General features: G+C 34.6%; 1 protein-coding gene across 2 annotated transcripts in view; it reads right to left on the reverse strand.

The window, feature by feature from the left end:
• The window catches only part of FMN2 (formin 2), a gene marked incomplete at both ends in the record, with an annotated part of 335,919 nt that overhangs the window by 18,999 nt on the left and 294,416 nt on the right, over positions 1-22,504 (reverse strand). For both annotated transcript variants that reach the window (XM_084253323.1, XM_084253322.1), the window contains 2 exons: positions 1,977-2,126; positions 17,363-17,414. In XM_084253323.1, the coding sequence (XP_084109449.1) occupies positions 1,977-2,126; positions 17,363-17,414 (202 nt within the window). The remainder of the gene's footprint in view (positions 1-1,976; positions 2,127-17,362; positions 17,415-22,504) is intronic.

The raw sequence follows: 22,504 nt of genomic DNA on the forward strand, positions 1-22,504 counted from the left end.
TGACAAAAATGAAAGTAAAGGTACCCAGTGTGAGTCAATAAGCCCATACTATATTTTTAGTCCATGACAAACATAGGATCTGGTTAATTTTATGAGATACTTATACAGGAAAAAAAAAAAAAGCTAATTCTGGTCTTGTCAAATGGATAACATCATCACAAAATAGTGGATTATTATTGATAAGACTTTCTTAGAAACACAACTCTCCCTAGATAGGGTCATTAGAGAGTTGTTCATCCAAATTAGTCAGTCTGACCATTTCCCCCAAGAGGCCATCTCACCTTTTCTGCACCAGGATATGGCAGTAAAGGAGAAATAAGATGAGTGTGCGTCCACTTAATGTTCATTTCACACCTCCGGAGATGACTGCTATGCCAGCTGACTGCTTTCACTCACATACTTACTTGATGTGCTAACAGAACAGTCTAAAACCACAGCTTCATCAGTCCTGTCTTTGTTAATGCCTAAATCCCACTATTTCCACTTTCACTTAGGACTCTAATCCCAGCTTTATGCAAACAATAATGCAAAAATAAGGAACTAATCTTTCAGTCTTGTTCCTGTGTGTATTGAATCTCAGGCCCTTTTCCAGGAGGCCACGTTTAAGTTAGAGAAGAAACAGGTATATGGAGAACCAGTAAGGCTAAAATGAAAAAAAAAAAAAAATTATATGATATGCCAAGGTAAAAAATAGTTTCCTTTTATAATTTTAGAAATTCCAAAAGCTTCGCTGATAAGGAAAAAAAAGACAATATATAAAACTAACTCTGGTGGAAGTGCCCCAAATGTGTTTATCTTTAGTCAATTATCTCTCTTATCTCACCTGCATTTGACTAAAAATGCATCTTTTATGTTAACTCCCAAAGATCCATCTGGAAGTTGAGTAAGTTCATTATCTTTAGAGTGGATATTTCAAGTGTTTCCCCTTTGTTCAAACAGCTCCTTTTTTCTGTGTACTATTCACAGAGGCATAGTATTGTTTTGTCTTCGGACAGAGCTGTGGAGTGTAAGCTGAAGTGTTGAAGGGTCTACATGATCAATATGCATTAGCAATAATTTTACCTGATTTAAGAATCTATTCAAATCAACTTGAAAATGAAAGCTAGGTGTAAATTAGTTAGGGTTTTATATGTAAGCAAGAACAAAGTGAAGACAATAAGACAATAAGCAGAAAACTGGAATTTTGTGGTATGATGAACAAAGTGTCTTAAGGTTTACATTTTCTAAAGCGCTTAAGCAAAGCTATTGCCATTCAAAACATGTTGGAAAGTATACTAATTGTTTTAGCATTAGGTTTACTTTACAGTATAGATTATGTTTCCTTTTCATTCTCCCACTTGACCCGGCTATTTGGGGATGATATCCAGATACAGCCAGCTCTTTCCTGAGTTTATATTTAATACACTGCTATGGAATTTCATTATCACAGTGACAGAGCCTTAGTTGCAAATACTTGACAAGTAGGTTTTCCTTCATTTTTGAAAATATGTAATTTAGGGCAGTGATATTATTTTATTAGATTCATTTAAAAAATATTGGTCACTTCTTTCTTGTTGACATCTGGAACAAATTTTGATACAAAGATGACATTTTGACAATATCCCATGAATTGAGGAAAACCCACAAAGCAAAAATAATTCATCTTACCTTTATATTCCTTGTTATTGACCTTTTGAGGTGATTAGGTCCATCATTGCAGCAGGTCTGCTTTTGTGTAGTTTCCTCATTACAGAAGTTGTCTTACCAGAGATTGGTCCAGACAAACCAGCCCCTTAGCTATTCTCTGCAGCATCACAGCCTCTATGCTGATTCTTAATACTCAAATTTTCCCAAATTTTATCACCCAATTAGACTTGATACCCCAGCTGAAGGCCATCAATATTTTTTCATTCAGTCTATAAAAGTTGACAAACCTACTAGTAAACAGTAATTTTAAGATAACATTGTGCAAATAAAAAAAAAAAATGACAACCTACCTCTCTTGTAGAATAAGCTTGTTCTCTTTCTTCCAAAAGTCTTTAAAATCAGAGCTGAATTCATGCCAGATACTGAAGAAAACATTTGGGGATACTTCTTTCTCACCAAGTTTTGGTTTCATTAAGAAATATGCTGTGGTCTCCAAAAAGCTGTTGAACACACACACACACACACACACACACATATATGAATACAAAAGCTATGATTACTTTTCAATATGGCATATTTCTCTATCCAAATGCTGATTTCATTCATGCAATTATCATTACCAAGAGGACTCAAACTCTCAGACACCAACAGTTCTCTATGATTCCATATTAGAGACTGGATATAATTAGTAGCTGCTACAAGAATCATTCATATTCTTAATAACTATGCCTTCTTTTTTCAAAATTAATCTCTACATGTCCAACATATTTCCTAATTGAGCCTGTAGTCAAGTTAAAACATACTTGAAGTACTTGGTCGATACCTTCTAAACTCGAACAAATGAAATATCAGTCATTTACCCCAAAGTAATACATATCTTATACATATCAGATAGGCATTTATATTGTTTATATGTTATTTGACTCCCTATATTGCTGTTGGAAAATAATCAAGAGTCCCAGGAGATGATCATAAAGTCTTCCATTGGAGATCATGGCCATATCATTGAGTGGATACCAGTATGTCATCCAGCACTGCCAGTAGACTGATAGTCTGGCCACCAGAAGCGCCACTCACAGGATGCCTCATATCCAACTACATAAAGCTCAGAAAAATTTCAAAAGCGGGCCTCCCCGGTGACGTAGTGGGTTGAGTGCAGCACTGTGAAGCTGTCTGCAGCCTCTGCAGTGTGGGTTCAATTCCCGGCCGGCCAGGGAGATTCCCACATGGTGTGGCAGACCTCTCCTATCTCACCCACTGCTCCTCTCAGCAGTGTTTTCAGTCTGTCTGTCTGTTCTGTTCCCTGCTCTGTTTCTGGTGAATTCTCTTACCCTCCCGTGCCTCTGGCCTGTACCCCAGCTCTTGCATAAATAAATAAATCTTAAAAAAATTTCGAGGGCCTCCCCGGTGGCGCAGCGGTTGAGCGCTGGGTTGCGAAGCTGCCCGCAGCCTCTGCAGCGCCGGTTCGATCCCCGGCTGCTCCCCGGCCACCGGAGGAGGGTCCCGCATGGCGCGCAGACCTCTCCTGCCGCCCGCTGCTCCCCTCAGCAGTGTACTTCGGTCCCTCTGCCTGCTCTGCTCCTCGCTCTGGTGAATTCTCTCACCCTCCCGCGCTTCTGACTGTACCCAGTGCTTGTATAAATAAATAAATAAATCTTTAAAAAAATAAATAAATAAATAAATAAATAAATAAATAAAAATTTCGAAAGAGTTATTTGGCAAAAAACATGCAACTAGTAAATGGTAGGTTAATGACATCACAAAAGTTTTCCATTCCCATGAACAATGCCCTAAAAGAACCTATCATGAGCATGCTTTCTTTTATAAGTTTATCATTGTAGATAATAAATACCCTTCTCCAAATACCTTAAACAAAGATAGAGTTGTTACTTGTTTCAACACTCAGAAAAGCAGGAAAAGAACTGGTGTACGAATTGGTTTAGCCTAATTTCCAACCCTGGCTGTTCCTTTAAGTAAAGGCCCATAACCATCTCTAGTATGGTAGCTCCATTTTTAGTAGACTAAGGAACCTCCAGACAGCTTTCCATAGTGCTTGGACCAGTTTGCACTCCCACCAGCAATGTAGCAGAGTTTCTTTTTCACCACATCCTGGCCAACATTTGTTGTTGCTTGTTTTTTGATATGAGCAATTCTTACTAGTGTAAGGTGGTATCTCAATGTGGTTTTAATTTGCATTTCCCTGATGATATGGGATGTTGAACATTTTTTCATATACCTGTTGGCCATTTGCATTTTCTCTTTGGAGAAATATCTTTTAAGTTCTTCTACCCATTTCTTGACTGGATTGTTTATTTTGTTTTTGTTGAGTCCTGTGAGCTCTTTGTATATCTTTGTGATTAGTCCCTTATCAGTTGACTGGGGTGCAAAGATTTTTTTCCCAATCAGTAGGGTGTCTCTCTGTTTTGGTTAATGTCTCTTTTGCTGTGCAGAAGCTTTTCAGCTTGATATAATCCCAGGTGTTTATCTTTGCCTTCACTAACACTGCTTTGGGTGATGAGTCTTTAAAGATGTTATTGCGATGTATGGCTTATAGTGTTTGACCTATATTTTCTTCTATATATTTTATGGTTTCAGGTCTTATGTCCAGTTCTTTTATCCATTTTGAGTTGATTTTTGTGCATGGTGAAAAGTAGTGGTCTAGTTTCATTTTTTTGCATGTGGAGGTCCAGTTTTCCCAACACCAATTATTGAACAAACTTTCCGTGTTCCATTGCATATTCTTTGCTCCTTTATCAAAGATCAGTTGTCCATATAAGTGTGGTTTTATTTCTGGGCTCTCTATTCGGTTCCATTGGTCTGTGTGTCTGTTTTTGTTCCAATACCAAACTAAACATTAAGAATTCTAAAATAAAACTTATGAAAAAAACTTCACAACCTTAGACTAGTGAACATTTCATGGGCAAGGCAAATAAAAGTATTAACCATAAAATAAAAAATTAATAACTTGAACTTTAATAAAACAATTTTTTTATTCAAAACTCACAATTTAGGAAATGTAAGGGCAAATCACAGTAGAAAATATTCTCAATATACATATCTGACAAAGGACATACTCAATATTTGAAGTTTCTTACAATTCAAAATATAAAATGAAAAATCTCAAAATAAATCTAAACAAAACATTTTAACAGATCAAAATACATGAACATGTGGTGAATATTCATGAAGGAAGTATAAACTAAAGCAACAATAAGTTGTCATTTCACACCCACAGAGATTGGCTTAATCAAAAATGCTGATAATGAAAAATGTTTGTGAGAATGTGGAGCAATCAGAAAGCTCATACACTGATGTTTGAGAATGTAAAGTGGCTAACCAATTACAGAAATTTTGACATTTTCTCATAAAGTTAAACATGTATGTACCATATGACTCAAAAAAATCTGCCCCAAGTATTAATTCCATGAGAGATGAAAATATATGTAAACAAAATGTCTTGTTTAGCAGACAGAAGAACTAAGATGATGACAGCAGGTACGCTGCTTCACTCTTGAGAGGCTCATCTAAAACTTAACCAGAGGGGTTCTGTAACCAGAGAGTTCTGCTCCCCACTCTGTCTCTGGTAAATCCTCTAATCCCCTGCACCTCTGGCCTGTGCCCCAGATTTTGTATGAGTAAAATAAATACATCTGTTTTAAAAAAAAGAAAATCTAATTGAAGAGATAGGTGGTTAAGGAATAAAAACAGATAACCTATAAAGGTACTACCACCAAGCTTACAGAAAAATTCTCAGAAAAAAAAATCCTACATGCAAGGAGGAAATGGAATGATGTGTTTATAATAGTTAAAGACAAAATCTGTCATTAAAAATGTTATATCGTGAAGGACTCTCTCTCAATAGAACTTTCAACAATTCAGAAAAAAATAAATCAATCACTTGATAAATATATTTAATAAGCAGAAAATAGAAACTAATGTTTTAATAACAAAATAGAGAGACATTCAGTATGTAAAAAGCGCAAATAGCAGAGATGTTAAAATTCAAGTATAGATCAAATGAAAGATCAAATGTTTGCCCTTGAAGATAATAATGCATTCATGAATCAGGTGGAAAAGAGGGGGAAAAAGAAACACTTCTAGAACTAACAAGTAACATTAGTAAAGACAACATAAGGATAAAGGGTATCCCGTAATGTAGCGAACTATAGAAATGATCCCTGAAAGTGTCTTAGGGTACCCTATAATGTGAAATGAAATAGGGTGGCAACAGAGAGCTTATTCAAATAAATAATATAGGAAATCTTCCCAAATCTGGGGAAGGAACTAAATACACAAGTTAATGAGGATAAAAAACACCTGGTTATCTAAATATAATGAGAACTTCAACAAGACACATAGTAGTGAAACCACCAAGAGTTCAAGACAAAGAAAGACATTGAGGTGGTTAAGGAATAAAAACAGATAACCTATAAAGGTACTACCACCAAGCTTACATAAAACTTCTCAGAAAAAAAAATCCTACAGGCAAGGAGGAAATGGAATGATGTGTTTATAATACTTAAAGACAAAATCTGTCATTAAAAATGTTATATCGTGAAGGACTCTCTCTCAATAGAACTTTCAATAAAATGTAGATAAAAGGAAAATAATAAACCCCATTTGTGACAAACCAGACATATTTTTGGTGTCATTTTCAGAAGAGAAATATAGAATAGATACACCGACAACTCTTCTGAAATATAACAGAAATCCCATTAGTCTTAAAAGTATGTACTATTACTAAGGTGGATTCCACTTTTAGAAACAAGGCCCTCCTGACAGAGAGGAAATAAAATATGAGCATAAAATTACTGTTTTGTTACTTTTGCCTGTTTGATTTTTCACTGAAAATAATACATATACCTATAAATCAGCATAAATGAAACAATTTAATCAAATCAATTTATTTACATAGATTGTTGGTCTTTCTCTTATATTGTTATTTATGTGTAGGAAGGTCAAGCTGTTAAGAAGCAAGTGACAGTCTATTATTTTAAGAATTAAATAGGACACTTTTTTCCTAAAATGTTTCACTAATTTTGGCCCAAAAATTGTATTACTTTTGCCCCTAAAATTTCATAATTGAATCACAGAAGTGCACAATGCATTACTATACATGTTAAACATTTAAAGTTGCCTGAATCCATTCTTGACTCTGTGCTACCTCACACCCTGATTCTGAAATAATATTAGGAAAATCCTCTCTGCTTTTTCATCTGCAAAATGTGCACTAAGATTTAATTTACCCATTCTTCATAAGAATATTTTAAGAACTGGTAGGTTAAGGTCCCCAAAGTCTTCCCAGCTCTTAGATATAGATACTGTAAATATAGAAAATATAATCTTAGTTTCTGTGACAACAATTAGAAATACTAAAAAAACTCCCTTCACAAGTAATAGTGACTCATCACAAACAAGTTCATGGAAACTTAAATTTTACCATGAGGTAAATTCAGAGGTCTGAAGCTGGGAAAATAAAAGAAAGAATACTAATTAAATAATACCTGACATTTTAACTATGTGCTTTCAGTGCTTGGATAAATCTGAGCTCCACGAGCCAAAGAATACTTCTATGGTATTCCTGGCATGTTGAAAACTACAGAGTATTGGCATTCTGTGTGGAATACATTTTATTTTAATAAAAGCAAGGAGTCTAATGGCAGTTGTTGAGGTGGAAAACAAGTATTACCAAAATAGTATTTGCAAGCAAATTGCATTAGAGGGTATCCTAATGTTTTCAAAGGAAATAAGGCATTTTATAATATAAAGAAATATTATTCTATTTCTAGTGCATACCCATGGGGCCTACCTCCTATTATTTCTGAATATACCTCCAAAAATTCAAGGATGGAATTGTCTATTTTATTGTGCATTATTTTCTTTTTAAATTTTAAGATTCTCTTTTTCAATCAAAGAAATTAATCTTTTGTCTGCCCCTGCATTGTGGCATTTTTCCAACTCTATTGTTTATGTATTTATTTTATTTATGTATCTTTGCTATACAGATTTCTAAATCTTTTTGGAACTAAATGTATCTAGATTTTCATTTATAGATTCTAGATTTTTGTATTGGTAAAAACGGGTGTCTAGAATTAAATATTAGAAATTTTTTTTTAATTCCTTTAAGGAAACACTATTTTAAGGTAATATAAGCCACTGGGTAACTTTGACAGTTTTTCTCTTTTTCTTTTTCAGTTTGAAGTTATCCCTCTATCTATCGAACTATCTGTTCTCCCATTCATTTTCAACCAGATATGCCATTCTTCTTCATATAAGTGCCAGTTAGGACCTACCTCTATAAGACATTCCTAGATCTGACTTAAATCCCACACATCTAAGAGACTAAGTAGTAGAAGATGAATTAAAACATTCCATGATAAACCCATGAACCAGAGTAAACCTATTAGTACTAACAATTAAAATAATTCTGCTAAGGAAGCCCAGTTCTTGTGCAACTATTATGACCTTGCCTGCCTTAGCCATTGATAAGCATGCTTGTCTTTCTAAGTATAAGCCCCTTCACACCCACTCCCTTTCTTCACCATAAGTCTCCATGGAATAGACTTCTATAACCTTCACCACTGAATGCCTCTACCAGCCCCACTCTGAAGCCCACCGCTTCCTGTTTGGAGGGTGGGGAAATATAACATTTTCTTCCAATATGTTTACTTGTTATCCTTTTTCTTTAATTTTGGCTTTTGAACATCCTTGCTTATTTTTTTTTAAATATAGGATTGCACCCTTATGTGTAGTCACCAGTTTTTCCAAAAAGCTCTTACAATCTTCTAACACACACAACTACACTCTCCTCTTTTTCTTAATAAAAATACAATTTTCACTAGACAACACCAAGCTATCCATAATGTTCATAGGTGGAAGTCGTCTGTTTCTGTCTCCTACCTGCCCAGATTCAGGGGGTGAATTTTCTTGTCCTCCAGTGCCTTTCCCAACCACTGTTTCACTAATGCTCCTTTTTTTTTCAAGTACATGACATTATAGAGACTCAACACCTTCCATGATTCTGAATTCCTCATGACTGCCAGCATTAGATCACAGTTTTCTTTTGTTTTGTGGCTATAATTGCCTAATCTAAAATGAAAAATTTAAGCGATTTGAAAAATAAGCAGACCCCACACCTCCCTCTCTATTCCATTTAGTCATTCTCTGCCCCTGAAACTTCCAATGAAGTAGCCAACTCCAGATTTTCAACTCCACAATTTCTTTTCAGTCCATTGCAAAAGAGCTTCTGACCCAATTACTTAAAATGGCAAAATTCAAATAAACTATTTTTGATAAATTTACAAGTTGTCTTTCCATTATTAAAACAAATATTTTGTCTTTAGGTGTACATAGTAATTATTCTTGCTCTTTCTTGCTACCATTAGCTTAACTAAACTTCTGATTTAGCACTGTCCTATTTATCTTCTTACTGTTTTAAATGAAATTTCTCCCCATTATGTCTTTTTTTTTCCTTTAGTAGCTCATCAAATGGGGCATTTTTCATGGTCTTGGTCTCAGCCACTGTGCATGTGTGAACACCATTTCCTGGGGTGAACCATGTAATTTAGGAGTGAAGGGAGAATAAAATTTTGAGAACTAGCATGTCTGAAAATATCATTTAACAGATAAACTTCCAAAGAAGTGCTACAATGTAGGACGTTCTTGCTTTCTTTTCCAAAAATGGGTGGGGGATATGTCCAAGAGAAAGAAATAGCTAAGAGATGCCTTAGATCTTATATCATACAAAATCTAAGAGATGCCTAACAAAGGTGAGTAGCTGAAACCATATGAGTATGTTATCTGAACAACAGACACAAAGAAACACGTGTAGAATAGAAGAAGATGGAAAACTCAAATAGGAAAATAAATGTCATAGATCAATGCATATGTTCAACAGTGTGCAAAATAGTATTGAAAGAGTTGGAGATGTATGAAAAATATGTATTTCAAATAAAGTCTAGACGTTTAGGAAAATCATTTTTTTTTATAAATTTTATTGTTATATTCCCCATACAATTGCAGCCCCCCCCATTCTGACCCCAATCCCTCCCCTCCCGCCCCCGCCCCCCTAAAAGTGTCTCTGGTTCATAGTTTTTTGTTGATTTGGGGAAAATCATATTTTTTTTAAGATTTATTTTTTATTTATGCAATAGCTGGGGGTACAGGCCAGAGATCCAGGAGGTTGAGAGGATTCACCCAAGACATATTGGGGAGCAGAACAGGCAGACAGTCTGAAAGCACTGCTGAGGAGAGCAGTGGGCACGACAGGAGAGGTCTGCCGCGCCATGTGGGAATCTCCCTGGCCGGCTGGGACTTGAACACATGCTGCAGAGGCTGCAAACAGATTCACAATGCAGTACTCAACTGCCTGCGCCACCAGGGAGGCCCCAAAAATTATCTTTATTTTTACCTAACTAGAAACATAGTGGATATAACTGAAGGTGAAAAGGAAAAATAAGTTGCATGAGTTTGGAAAAAAAGAAACCTACATGTTATATTCATAAGAATAAAAATTAAAGATCATCAAGACAGAAGCTTTTTCGCTTAATGTAGTCCCTACTATTCAGCTTCTCCTTTGTTTTCCTTGCTTCTGGAGAAGAATCCTCAAAGATGTTTCTGAGGTGTATGTCATGAAGCGTTTTGCCTATATTTTCTACCATATATTTTATGGTTTTAGGTCTTACTTTGAGTCTCATCCATTTTGACTTTTTTTTTTAATATGGTGTGAGATAATAGAGTAGTTTCATTCTATTGCATGTAGTAGTCCAGTTTACCCAGCAACAGTTATTGAAGACTTAACTTATTCCAGTGTATATTTTTTGCTCCTTTGTCACACATTAGTTGACCATACATGTGTGGGTTTGTTTATGTGCTTTTGATTCCACTGGTATCTGTGCTTGTTTGTGTTCCAGTACCATGCTGATTTTATTATTATGGCTTTGTAGTATAGTTTGAAATCTGGGACTGTAATACCTCTTTTTTTCCCTCTTTTAGTCAGGAAAGCTTTGGTTATTTCAAGATTTTGTTATTCCATATGAATTTCATTAATATTTGTTCAATTTCCTTGAAAATGGCAGTGGCTATTTTTGGAATTTTATTGAATTTTACTGAATCCATCAATTGCTTTTGATTTGGTTGTGCCCCATATATTCTGGAAAATTTTGTTCATTGTTATTTGTCTCTAGGTAATTTTTAATTATGTCTTTGGTTTTCTTATTAATTCAGTTGTCTTTCAGTAGCAGGTTATTCATTCCCCATGTAATGAGGGGGTTCCTTACTTTGTTTTCATAGTTAATTTCCAGTTTAACACCCTTATGGTCAGAGAAGATATTTTGTATAATTTCCATCTCACATACTTCTTTATGTTTGTCTTGTGATCAACTCTGAGAATGATCCGTGTGCACTTGAAAAAAATGTGTATTAGGTTTTGGGTGGGGTTCAGTGTCTTGTAGATGTCTGTTAGGCCCATTATGATCTAGATCTTTATTTAGGTCTTATGTCCTTGTTTATTTTTATCTCATTGAGCTGTCCATTCATGAGAATGATGTGTTGAAGTCTCCTACCACATATGTATTTTCTCTAATACCTATTTCAGAGATAATCATAATCGTCTAATGTATTTTGTTGCTCATTCATTTGATGAGTATATATTGATGATTGTTACATCTTTTGGTATCTATTTCCCTTTATCATTATATAGTGTCCATCTATGCCTCTTGTCACCATTTTTAGTTCAAAGTATACTTTATCTGATATAAGCATGGCCACCCCTGCCTTCCTTTGGGGAATATTTGCTTGTATAATTGTTTCCCAATGTTTTACTTTCAAATTATGTTTATCTTTAGAGCTTAGGTGTGTTCCTGGAGAAAGTAGGAAACATTATGTCAGTAGGAAATAAGCATGTCTATTGCTTGGTGAATTTAGTCCATTTACATTTAGTGTGATTACTGATATATGTAACTTTGTTATTGCCATTTTATTCACCATTTTGTGGTTCCATTCAGTATATTGTTCAGTTCTTCTAGTTCATTTCTCTGTTGGTTTGGATTTTAAGGCATCTTATGATATTTTTTTGGAATGGGTGCTTAGTGGTAGCAACTTTCTGAATACTTTTGTTTTTTGTTTTTTTTTCCTTTTTGGTCTGGAAGGTACATATGTTTCCCTCATAAAGGAAGGAGAACTTTGCAGGATAAAGTATTCTTCACTGGCATTTTTTGTCTTACGTGTTTTTGTATATGTTACTGTGTTCTCTTCTTGCCTGTAGTGTTTCTTCAGAGAATTCAATGTCAGATAAGTTTTTCTTGACTATTATGTTTCTTGCTGTAATTTTCCTTTCATTATGCTAGTTTGGAATCCTTCTAGTTTCCTGTATGTTTATTTTCATTTCCAACTTCAGGTTTGGGTGGTTCTATTCAATTATTTCCTTGAATAATTTTTCAATTTCCTTGTCTCTCTCTTCTTCTTCTGGGGCCTATGAATCTTTTCTCATGGTATCATATAATTCTCATAGTGTTTCTTCATTCTATTTTCTTTTGTGTTCTCTTTCCTTTTCTTTTTGGTTCTCTTTGTATCTGTATCTTCAAGAGTATGGATTTATTCTTCCTTGTCATCTATTCTAATTTTGTGGCTTTTTTCCCAGAACATTTTTAGATCCTCCACTGATATTTTAACATCTTTCAGTTCCTGTAATTTCTTTTTTAAAGTTTCAATCTTGTTTGCCTGTTCATCAATTATGTTTCAAATAGCTTTCTTTTCATTTTCTCCATCTTCTATCTTTGAGTTTTTAATTATGGCTCTTTGAATTATTTGTGTGTCAAGCAGAGAAATTCTTCTGTGTTGGGTTCTGGAGATTTATTTTCTTTCTGTGGCATTTGCTCCCAGGAAGTTTTTGGTTGGTAGTTTTTGTTGTTGTTGTTGTTGTTTTATTTTCTCTCCATTGTTTAGTTTACTGTCACCACCTTCAGGTATTGCTGCTACCAAACCACAAAGCACCCATAGGCCTCCAAGATAGTCCATTGTCCTCCCACCCTATTTTACTTTCCTCCCTTTCTGCCTCCTCTGGTAACCTCAATTTCACAGTCAGATTTCTAGGGTATGTTATAGGCTTGGCTTTATCTGATCCTTTGCCCTCCTCACCATATTTTACATGTGTCACCATCTAGTACTTGTCTTTCTCCCACTTATTTTACTTAGCATATGCCACTCCAGTCCATGTTGTCATAATATAACAAAAATTCATCATTTTTTATAGATAAGTAGTATGCCATTGTGTGCATACACTGACCTTCCTAATCTACTCAATTGTCTTTGGGCACTTTGGTTGATTCCATAGTTTGGTTATTGTAACTAGTGCTACAATAAACATAGGATGCATATATTCTTTTAAATTAGTGATTTTTGCATTCTTTGGGTAGATACCGAGGTATGGAATTGCTGGATCATATGGTAGATCTATTTTTCATATTTTTATGAAAAAAATACCCTACCCTAAGGTGATAAATTTCCATACTATTTTCCATAAGTGGAGAGGTATTCCCTGTTTATGGATCAAAATATTAACATTGTTAAAATGGCTATATTACCCAAAGTAATATACATATTCAATGTAATCCCTGTCAGAGTTTCAATGGTATTCTTTAAAGAAACAGAACAAACATTATTAAAAATCATATGGAGCCACAAAAGATCACAAATAATCAAAGAAATCTGACAAGAAAGGAGGATGAATCATGGCATCATACTTCCAGACTTCAGAGTATACTACAAAGATATGATAATTAAAACATATAATGTTGAAACAAACAAAAAAAGACACACAGGCAAATGGGTTGGAATCAAGAACCCAGAAATAAATCCACACATATATGGAGAGTAGAGCTTAACAAAGGATCTCAGAGTATACTTTTGAGAAAGGAAAATCTTTACAATAAATGTTATTGGGATAACTTGACAGAACATGCAATAAAATGAAACTAGTAAGGTAATATCTCATACCAAATACAAAAATTAACTCAAAATGGAAAAAAAAAAAAAAACTTGGATGTAAAGACTTGACACCATGAAATACATAGGAGAACATTGGCAGAATATGCCACAAAATATGCTTAGGGATGTTTCTGTGGATTTGTATCCAGTAGCCAGTAAAATAAACAGACAGACAAAAATAAACAATTGGGACCACATCAAACTAAAAATGTTCAACACAGTGAAAGAAACTACCAGTAAAACAAAATGTAATTCCAGTGAATGGGAAAAAATATTTGTCCAATAATCATCTGACAAAGGGCTGATGTCTAAGTTTGACAAAGAATTCAAAGAACTCAACAAAAGGAGAGAAAAAAAAACCCAAAAATCGGGGAGAACTAAATGGGCATTTCTCCAAAAAAGACTACAGATGCCCAGCAGACATATGAGAAAAATGTTCATCATTTATAATATGAGAAATGCATCTCAAAACCATCAAAAAATCCACCTAATACCTGTGAGAATGACTCATATCCAAAAGACAAGAAACAAGTGTGGGCAAGGTTGGAAGAAAAAGGAATCTTCTTAAACTGTTGGTGGGAATGTAACTGGCCCCACCCCTATGGAAAATAGTATTTACTGATTTCTTATTGCCTTTACACTCTATGTGTTCTTTCTGGTATATTCTTGCCTGAATAATTCACAGTCAAGTATCTTGTAGCCTCATTGCTCATATATTTTTAAGATCAGTTTTGAAAACTATGTCAAATTCTCATTATCTTTAACTTAATTTCAGTATCCTCAAATAATTGTGAATAATTCATTTCTTCTCAGATATACTCATGATGTTATTGCTAAACCATGCAATGATTAAAAAAAATTTAAAAAGACCTTTTAAGTTATTTTGTAAGGACAGATTTTCATAACATTTAAAAACAAATCCAAGTCACTGTGGAACTGTAGTAATGGGTTAAATTATTTACAGAAAAATTTGCCAATTCTCTGGAAGAAGCATGCTAAGTCTACATCTATTCACACTAATCTGGATTTTTATGTGGTAATGATAACATAGCTCTTTAAAAAATCAGCATAGATGCAAATTTCCACATCGCAGTATTTCCAGAGAGATTAAATATATTTTCATTGGCACTACGCTAATATTTCCCTAGGAGTAGAAGTATGACTTTGAACTGATCTCATTTGGGGGACAAGCTGTGGAAAACTTTGGATCTTTGAAAGAACTGCTATTTGAAAAGAAGGAAAAATGTATAATATCTTGGAAAGTTGTCATTTTTATTATAAATTTCTGCATGCTTAGTTACTATGTTAATACAATAGTTATATGATCACATTGGCTTCCCACAACAAGTGAAGAAAACCAGGATCAGAAAGATTAATTAGTCTTCTAGACTCATAAAAGTAGTTGCTATCTTCTTCCTTGACACTTTCTACAGATGTACAACTTCAGTGATGCCAGACTTTATGCAGTTATTTCCCCCTTCCTACTCTGATTAAAATTTTGCAAGGTATACAACAGGACCACCTACTGGTCTCAGTCTATAACTATGTTCCCTATCTGAACAAATGGTAAGCAAAGCAGTAAAAAAAAAAAAAAAAAATATCAACAATACTTTTCATTTGCATTTACCCATATTTGAGGTATACAATGATTTGGAACAAAGATGCGATGTAAGATTTTTATCATATAAAGAAAGGGTCTCATAAAGAAAGAAAAATCAACTTATAAGAAAGATCATTCACGATTCACCAAATTATTTCTTTTCAGCTTTTTTTGGTTCTATTAGCCTCTGTCCCTCTTCCCCCCCACAAAAAAAAGTCACTGTGCCATTATTTCTAAACTTTAGAAAACTTGCCTCACCCACAGCCCATGCACTTTTGAAGCCAATGTTACCTGTCTCAAAGTCAATTAGACTCATACTTTCCAGAATCTCCAATAATAACTATAGAGAAATTTCAATAGATCAATTAGTGGTAGGTCACTATGACAAACATCGTGAAAAAAATACCAAATAATAATAGTGTGCTTACTTTGTCCTAGTAAGCACATAACCTGCTTAGAAAGTAATTGTTCTATTACTCTCCCCATTGTAGTGAGGAAATGGGTGCACAGAAAATTTCAGTAATTTCCCCTAAGTTGACAAATTAAAAAAAAAAAAAAAAAAGGTGAAACCAGGATTTGTAAACCCTCTTACACACATTGAGAAGATGGGCCTGTGTTTACACCTGCTTCATCCCCTCCTTTCTTAGGTCTGTCTAGCTTTATCTTGGATTCTGAAGGTCTCTGAGGAATCCCTTTTTAGGTATAACTTACCATGATTTCTATGACTTCTAACCAAATGAGCCCTTCGAATAATAACCTTCTAAAGGAGATTTCTAATCTGCTTTATGAAATACTTGTATAGGTAATTCACTGATAACAGTCATTTTTTCTTAGTTTCATTACTGAAAAACTTTCTTTCCTTGAAAATGATTGTAGACTACTTATAGTAAACTTTTCTCTAGAACATCTACAATGCTAGAAGCATAGTTTTTCAAGCCTTACAACCCTATGGATTTGAGTCATGGTCTTAATATTAAAACCTGCTAAAAATTATTAACTCCTATATTTTGTTCGTATTTAAACATCCTCGATTATTTTTTCACAAAATAGGATTACTCCCTTCAGTTGCAATCACCATAGATCTCCCACCACCAATTGTCCACTGTCCCCTACCACCATCCACAACACTCCCCTCCCATTGTTCTCCACTCTTCTCCCTCCCTGACATGAACCCACCCCCTAGTAAATGTCTCAGATCTACAGTATGCTTTCAAGGGCCAGTCTTATAGTTCATCTTTGCTTGATCCTTTGTTTAGTTTCTTTAGATTCCACATATAAGTGAAACCATTCAGTATTATCTTTCTATTTCTGACTCACTTAGAACAATCCCTTCCAGTTTCATGCATGTTGCCACAAATGGCATAAGTTTACCCTTTTTGATTGCTGAGTAGTATTCGATTAAATATATTTATCACACCTTCTTGATCCATTTTTATGTTCTGGGGCATTTAGACTGTTTCCATATCTTGGCCATTGGAAATAGTGCTGCTATAAACATAGGAGTACAGGTTTCCTTTCAAATTAGTATTTTTTTGCTCTTTGGATAGATACCTAGGAGTGGAATTGCTGGGTCATATGGTAAATCCATTTTAGACTTTTGAGGAATCTCCAATTTCTCTCCCTTTGTACTAATGAGTCTAGATTCCCACCAACAGTGTAATAGGATTCCTTTTCCTCCACACCCTTGCCAGCAATTGTTGTTTGATATTTGCTTGACATGGACCATTTTCACATGTAATTCCATGATTACAAATCTCATTCTAAAAGTGAATACAAGAGAAGCTCTAGGCTTCCTGTCTGGACCCTATATTTTCCTACAACCAAGTTCTTCAACCTTTTTTCCTAAAAAGGTTCTTGCTATTTTCATTTATCTCTAACATCCACAAATCCTAACTCCTACCCAAAGCTTTTTAGAAACCTTTGAATAGCTAAGCAATTCACAATAATTTGATACTTAACAGGATTATATACCAAATAGTCACAAAAATAAAAAATTCAATGTGGAATTAAAGTATACTATTATATTAGTTTATTTTTCTTTAATGCTTGAATAAAAACTGAGCTAATTATTGGTTCCTTGAAATGAAACATATAAGTATATTTAAGACTTTTCTGAGAAGAAATTTTATATTAAAGGAAAGTAATTCTCACCATTTATGAGTTTCTGTCAGTGAATTCTCCTCTGCCTCTTGGTCAATTTTAGCTAAAAATACAAGAAAAGAAAAAAAAATATGAGAAAATGGTAATAGTCATACCACCTCAAGAAAAATATAATTAAAATAATATTAAATATATTTAACCCATTATTTATAATTATAATGTACCCAAGTCAGAATGTTACTTTTTTTTTTAAAGATTTTATTTATTTATTTATTTATACAAGCACTGGGTACAGTCAGAAGCGCAGGAGGGTGAGAGAATTCACCAGAGCCAGAGCGGGGAACAGAACAGGCAGACTGAAAAAATACACTGCTGAGGGGAGCAGTGGGTGTGGCAAGGGATGGAACCGGCACTACAGAGGCTGCAGGCAGCTTCACAGCCCAATGCTCAACCGCTGCACCACCAGGGGAGGTCCCAGAATGTTACTTTTAAATCTATAAACATTGTAGATACATACAGAAAACACTTAATTTTCATAAAGTTAGCATACTTCTGTTGATATATATATAAATATTAGTTATATATCATACACATTACAAATAATATACAATTATAATGAGATATGATATATTCCTTAACCAATTAAAATTTTAGATTGCATGTCATTTTTTCTTTTTTTGTAATTTAGATCATATTGACCTGAGAAAAAACATTAATTTCATATTTTTAATGAATTGTTTGTGAAGGATTTAATGACAATAATTGGTTGAAAAGAGTTCTTTCAAGAAAAAGCATAAAAACCAAGTCAAAAAATTAAATATAATGATATGTGACCTTCTATAATTAAGTGCTCTCCATAGCAGGTCACAAGTGAGTAGATGTAGAGATTATTTCTAAAAAGGTACAAGTTAAGGGCCTCCCCTGGTGGCAGCAGTTGAGCGCTGGGTTGCAAAGCTGCCCATACAGCACGTGTTAGATCGGAGACCACCAGCGAGGGTCCCACATGGCGCGCAGACCTCTCCTTCCTCACCCGCTGCTCCCCTCAGGCGTGTATTTCCTCGTCATTCTGCCTGTTCTGTTCCCCACTCTGGTGAGTTCTCTCACCCTCCCGCGCTTCAGACTGTACCCAGTGCTTGTATAAATAAATAAATAAATGTTTAAAAAAAAGGGTACAAGACAAAATATTTATATTTTTTCTACTAATAGAAAATGGAGAGATGATAGTGGACCCCTTTATCCACGATTATTTTTGTGGTAGCCTGATACAAATCCAAAGTTCAAATTTTGGAAAGAGATCACATCACTATTTTCTAATTATTTAAAACAATATAGGAACTCTATCACATAAAATAACAATAGCAGTCACTTTTACATATTTTGCCCTGCACACACACACACACACACACACAATTTCCAAAATACTTAGTTCATGCAATGTTCTCTAATATTTTAAGTCAATTCAATAAGATCAAAATGTATAGTCAACCAGTATATTTATTTTACAGCTCACTAATGTTTTGTGACATATTTTGAAAGCCAATGTGTCATAGAACAATTTTTTAATTAAATTAAAAAATTCTGTAACCAGTGAGAGAAGTTGTCTCTTTATCATAATCATTTCCCTTTGGGTCATACTTGTGGCCATTTGGAGATAATAGAAGACAAAGTGGAGCAGGACAAATTTATTTTAAAATATTAGAATTGTGCCCAAAATCAAACCCAGGATCACTTGGGAACTGTCAAAGTGTTTCTACTACTACTTAAAACAAAATAGTACAGCTTGAGCTGTTTAAAATTTATAAACTTTAGACAGTGTTTGTTTGAAGTCTGTGCAGTACCTGTACAACTATAATAGAGTATCATGCTGTCACTCTTTGCAAGGATTGTTAAAATTTAACAGGATCATTTGAGTTGGTAGCAGAGAGATTTTTTTTTGCTTTGTATTTTGCATTATATATGTAAACTTACAAATCACTAATTAGCTACACTAAAAAAAGTAAAAAAAAATGAATATTCCATGATTTTACTTTGAAAAGATAACAATGTGAACATATTTTGTTTTAAGACATGCTCTGAACTGTGTAACATAAAACAATTTGTTTCCAGAAACAATTCTAGGATGACAGAAAGTTTTCTTAAGGGAAAGCAATAAAGCACCACATGCAAACCATTTTCAGGAAGACATTCTTCTGATTGACTTCATCTGTCTATATTTTTATTTTTATAAAATACACAGATTATATTGAGCATGGAAGAAAATTTCTGAACTTTTTAAGAAAAATTAGAAAATTATTTGTGCAATTTAAAAACACTGCAACAAAGATGCTAAGTTATATGTATTTCTGATTCTGTCACTAAAATTAGCAATGTAATCTTAAACAAATAGATTAATCTATTAACATGCACAAAATATTTAGCACAGTGCCTTCAGTAATTAGCAGGGAGGACCTCCCTGGTGGCACAAAGGGCAAGTCATAAACTATGAAGCTATCCGCAGCCGCTCCAGCAAGAGTTCGATCCCCAGCCAGGGAGCTGCCCACATGGTGCAGCAGACCTCTCCTGTTTGACCCGCTGCTCCCCTCAGCAGTGTGTTTCAGTCCATCTGCCTGTTTTGTTTCCCACTCTGTCTCACTCCCCCGTTCCTCTGATCTGTACCCTAGTTCTTGTATGCATAAATAAATCTTTAATAATAATAATAATAATTAACAGGGACTTTCAAAATGTCCATTGAAAATATTGAACTTGGGGCCTCTCTGGTGGTGAAAGGGGTGAAGACGCAGCACTATAAGGCTATCTGCAGCCACTGAAGCACAAGTTTGACCCCAGTCAGGGAGCTACCCACATGGTGCAGCAAACCATTCCTGTCTTGCCTGCTGCTCCCCTCAGCAGTGTAGTTCCATGGATCTGCCTATCCTGCTCCCTATTCTGTCTCTGGTGAATCCTCTCACCCCCGGCATCTCTGGCCTGCACCCCAACTCTTGTTTGCATAAATAAATAAATCTTTAAAAAGAAGAAAATGTTGAACTTCATGGTTTTAAAATTCTTAAAATGATATATAATTATGCTTAATTCAATATATCAACTGCTATTTTTTTATCAATATTACCTTTAGGTAAAGATATCATTTCTAGGGCCTCCCCGGTGGCGCAGCGGTTGAGCGCTGGGTTGCGAAGCTACCCGCAGCTTCTGAAGGGCCAGTTCAATCCCCGGCTGCTCCCTGGCTACCAGAGGAGGGTCCCACATGGCGCGCAGACCTCTCCTGCCGCCCGCTGCTCCCCTCAGCAGTGTACTTCAGTCCTTCTGCCTGCTCTGCTCCCGGCTCGGGCTCTGGTGAATTTTCTCACCCTCCCGCGCTTCTGACTATACCCAGTGCTTGTATAAATAAATAAATAAATCTTTAATAATAAAAAAAGATATGATTTCTAGTTTTTCAAAAACACAAGCCCCTAAATTTTGGTGGGTAGAATGAAATGGGTTTCATGTATTTGTAATGATTCCTTTTAATGTATACCAAAATAGTCCCTGCCTCATTGCATTGAGTAAGCTTGACTGAAAAAAAAAAATCCAATGTGGCAGAAGATTGACTTCCAAAGATTGACTTCCTAATACCCATATTACAATCATAAAACTAAATTGGAATGGTAGAGAATACTTTAAAAAGTTATTTTATCCATTATTTTTACATGATTTTGAAACTAAGAGGACTTGTATATTCAAACTGTAATCACCTTTGATAAACAAAGGAGAAACCAAAGTGTGATAGAGTACAGATTTTCAAATCTTGAAGTAAACAATTCAATGACCTGAATAGATTTTTCTTTGTATGTACGGCAATTTCAGGAATTAAAGCTTTCTGAAAAAAAATGGGATGTGATTCAAGTTTCTGGAAAGAGATAGCTTTTCCAATATGATGCTTGTATGAAGGCACAATCAACATTTTGTGGTCACAATACTTTCAAACCTACTTATAATGTGAACTTAGTGACATACAAGATTTGTTTTTTTAGCTTATGAAGACAAAATCTACCGAATTAAAAAAATGCAAGTAAGCTACTGAAAATTAAAATATCTTTTAGAATTAAAGTAAGAATAATTCTGCCATTCATTCAGGGAGTATCCAAGTTTCTTATACACAGTGACCAATATCTTAAAGAAAAAGGTTTTTTTTTTCAGTTCGAGTAAAAAAACAGGTTGTGAGCCACCTATGTTATACACACAGCTTTTCAAGCATGGCTTTGCTGAAGGTGACAGAAAATAAGAATTTTCTCTTTAACTCATATAATAACATGTTTGTTAATTGTTTTATTCCCTGACCTAGTTTTTTTGCAATATAAAATTTAGGTTAATTTTTACAGCAAAGAGGGTTTTGGCAATATTTGAAATTTAGCAGCAGTTTCCTATATATTTACAACCTATATTAACAAACTGTATGACAATACAATATGCAAAACTATATACAAGTAAAGATATAAAAGATTCCAATTTTCTATCTGAAAAAAGATTAATTCCCCCACTCTTTATATTGCATATAATCTATTTCTTTTTTGATATCTCAAAGAAGGATGGCAGTCTTGTCAATCATGAGTAAGGTAACTAATGGATACCTTAGAAAGCATTTAAATAGATGAACAGAAACAAGACTTGGTTTGTCATGACTTTTAAGTTTTCATCAAGTCACCTGAGGCTCCCTGAAGCACAGCATCCAGGGCAATCTTGGCCTCTCCTTCAACAGGGGCATTTGTACGACACATCTAATAATCACTTTGCCCAAGGGCCTCCTTGGACTCTGGGGAAAACTCCTTCTCCACACCTTATATAAAACAGTTACTCTTCCTTCACAAATATTCTTATCACTCTGCTTTTCACATCCCACCATGACTATTGTTTAGGGCTAGAACATAAGACTTAGTGTCAGGCAGGCCTGGATATAAACAAAAGACCAGCCACTATAGCTGTTTTTCTGAAGATCATATAAATAATATATATAAACCAGAAACTGCATAGTAATATTGTCCTGTATTTCCTCTTCTCTCTACATTACCATGATATAAAAAAGACAGGGATAAAATGCTTTAAAAATGCAAAAAACCTTCCATTGTAGTAGTACCAAATAACTTCTAACTTTTTTTATAGACAGAGTTCATATTCAGAATGTAGTTTACATATTGCTAAAATAAGGGTGCCTCTTTATAA

The sequence above is a fragment of the Talpa europaea genome, assembly GCF_964194135.1.
Source record: "Talpa europaea genome assembly, chromosome: 14".
Lineage (NCBI taxonomy): Eukaryota > Metazoa > Chordata > Mammalia > Eulipotyphla > Talpidae > Talpa > Talpa europaea.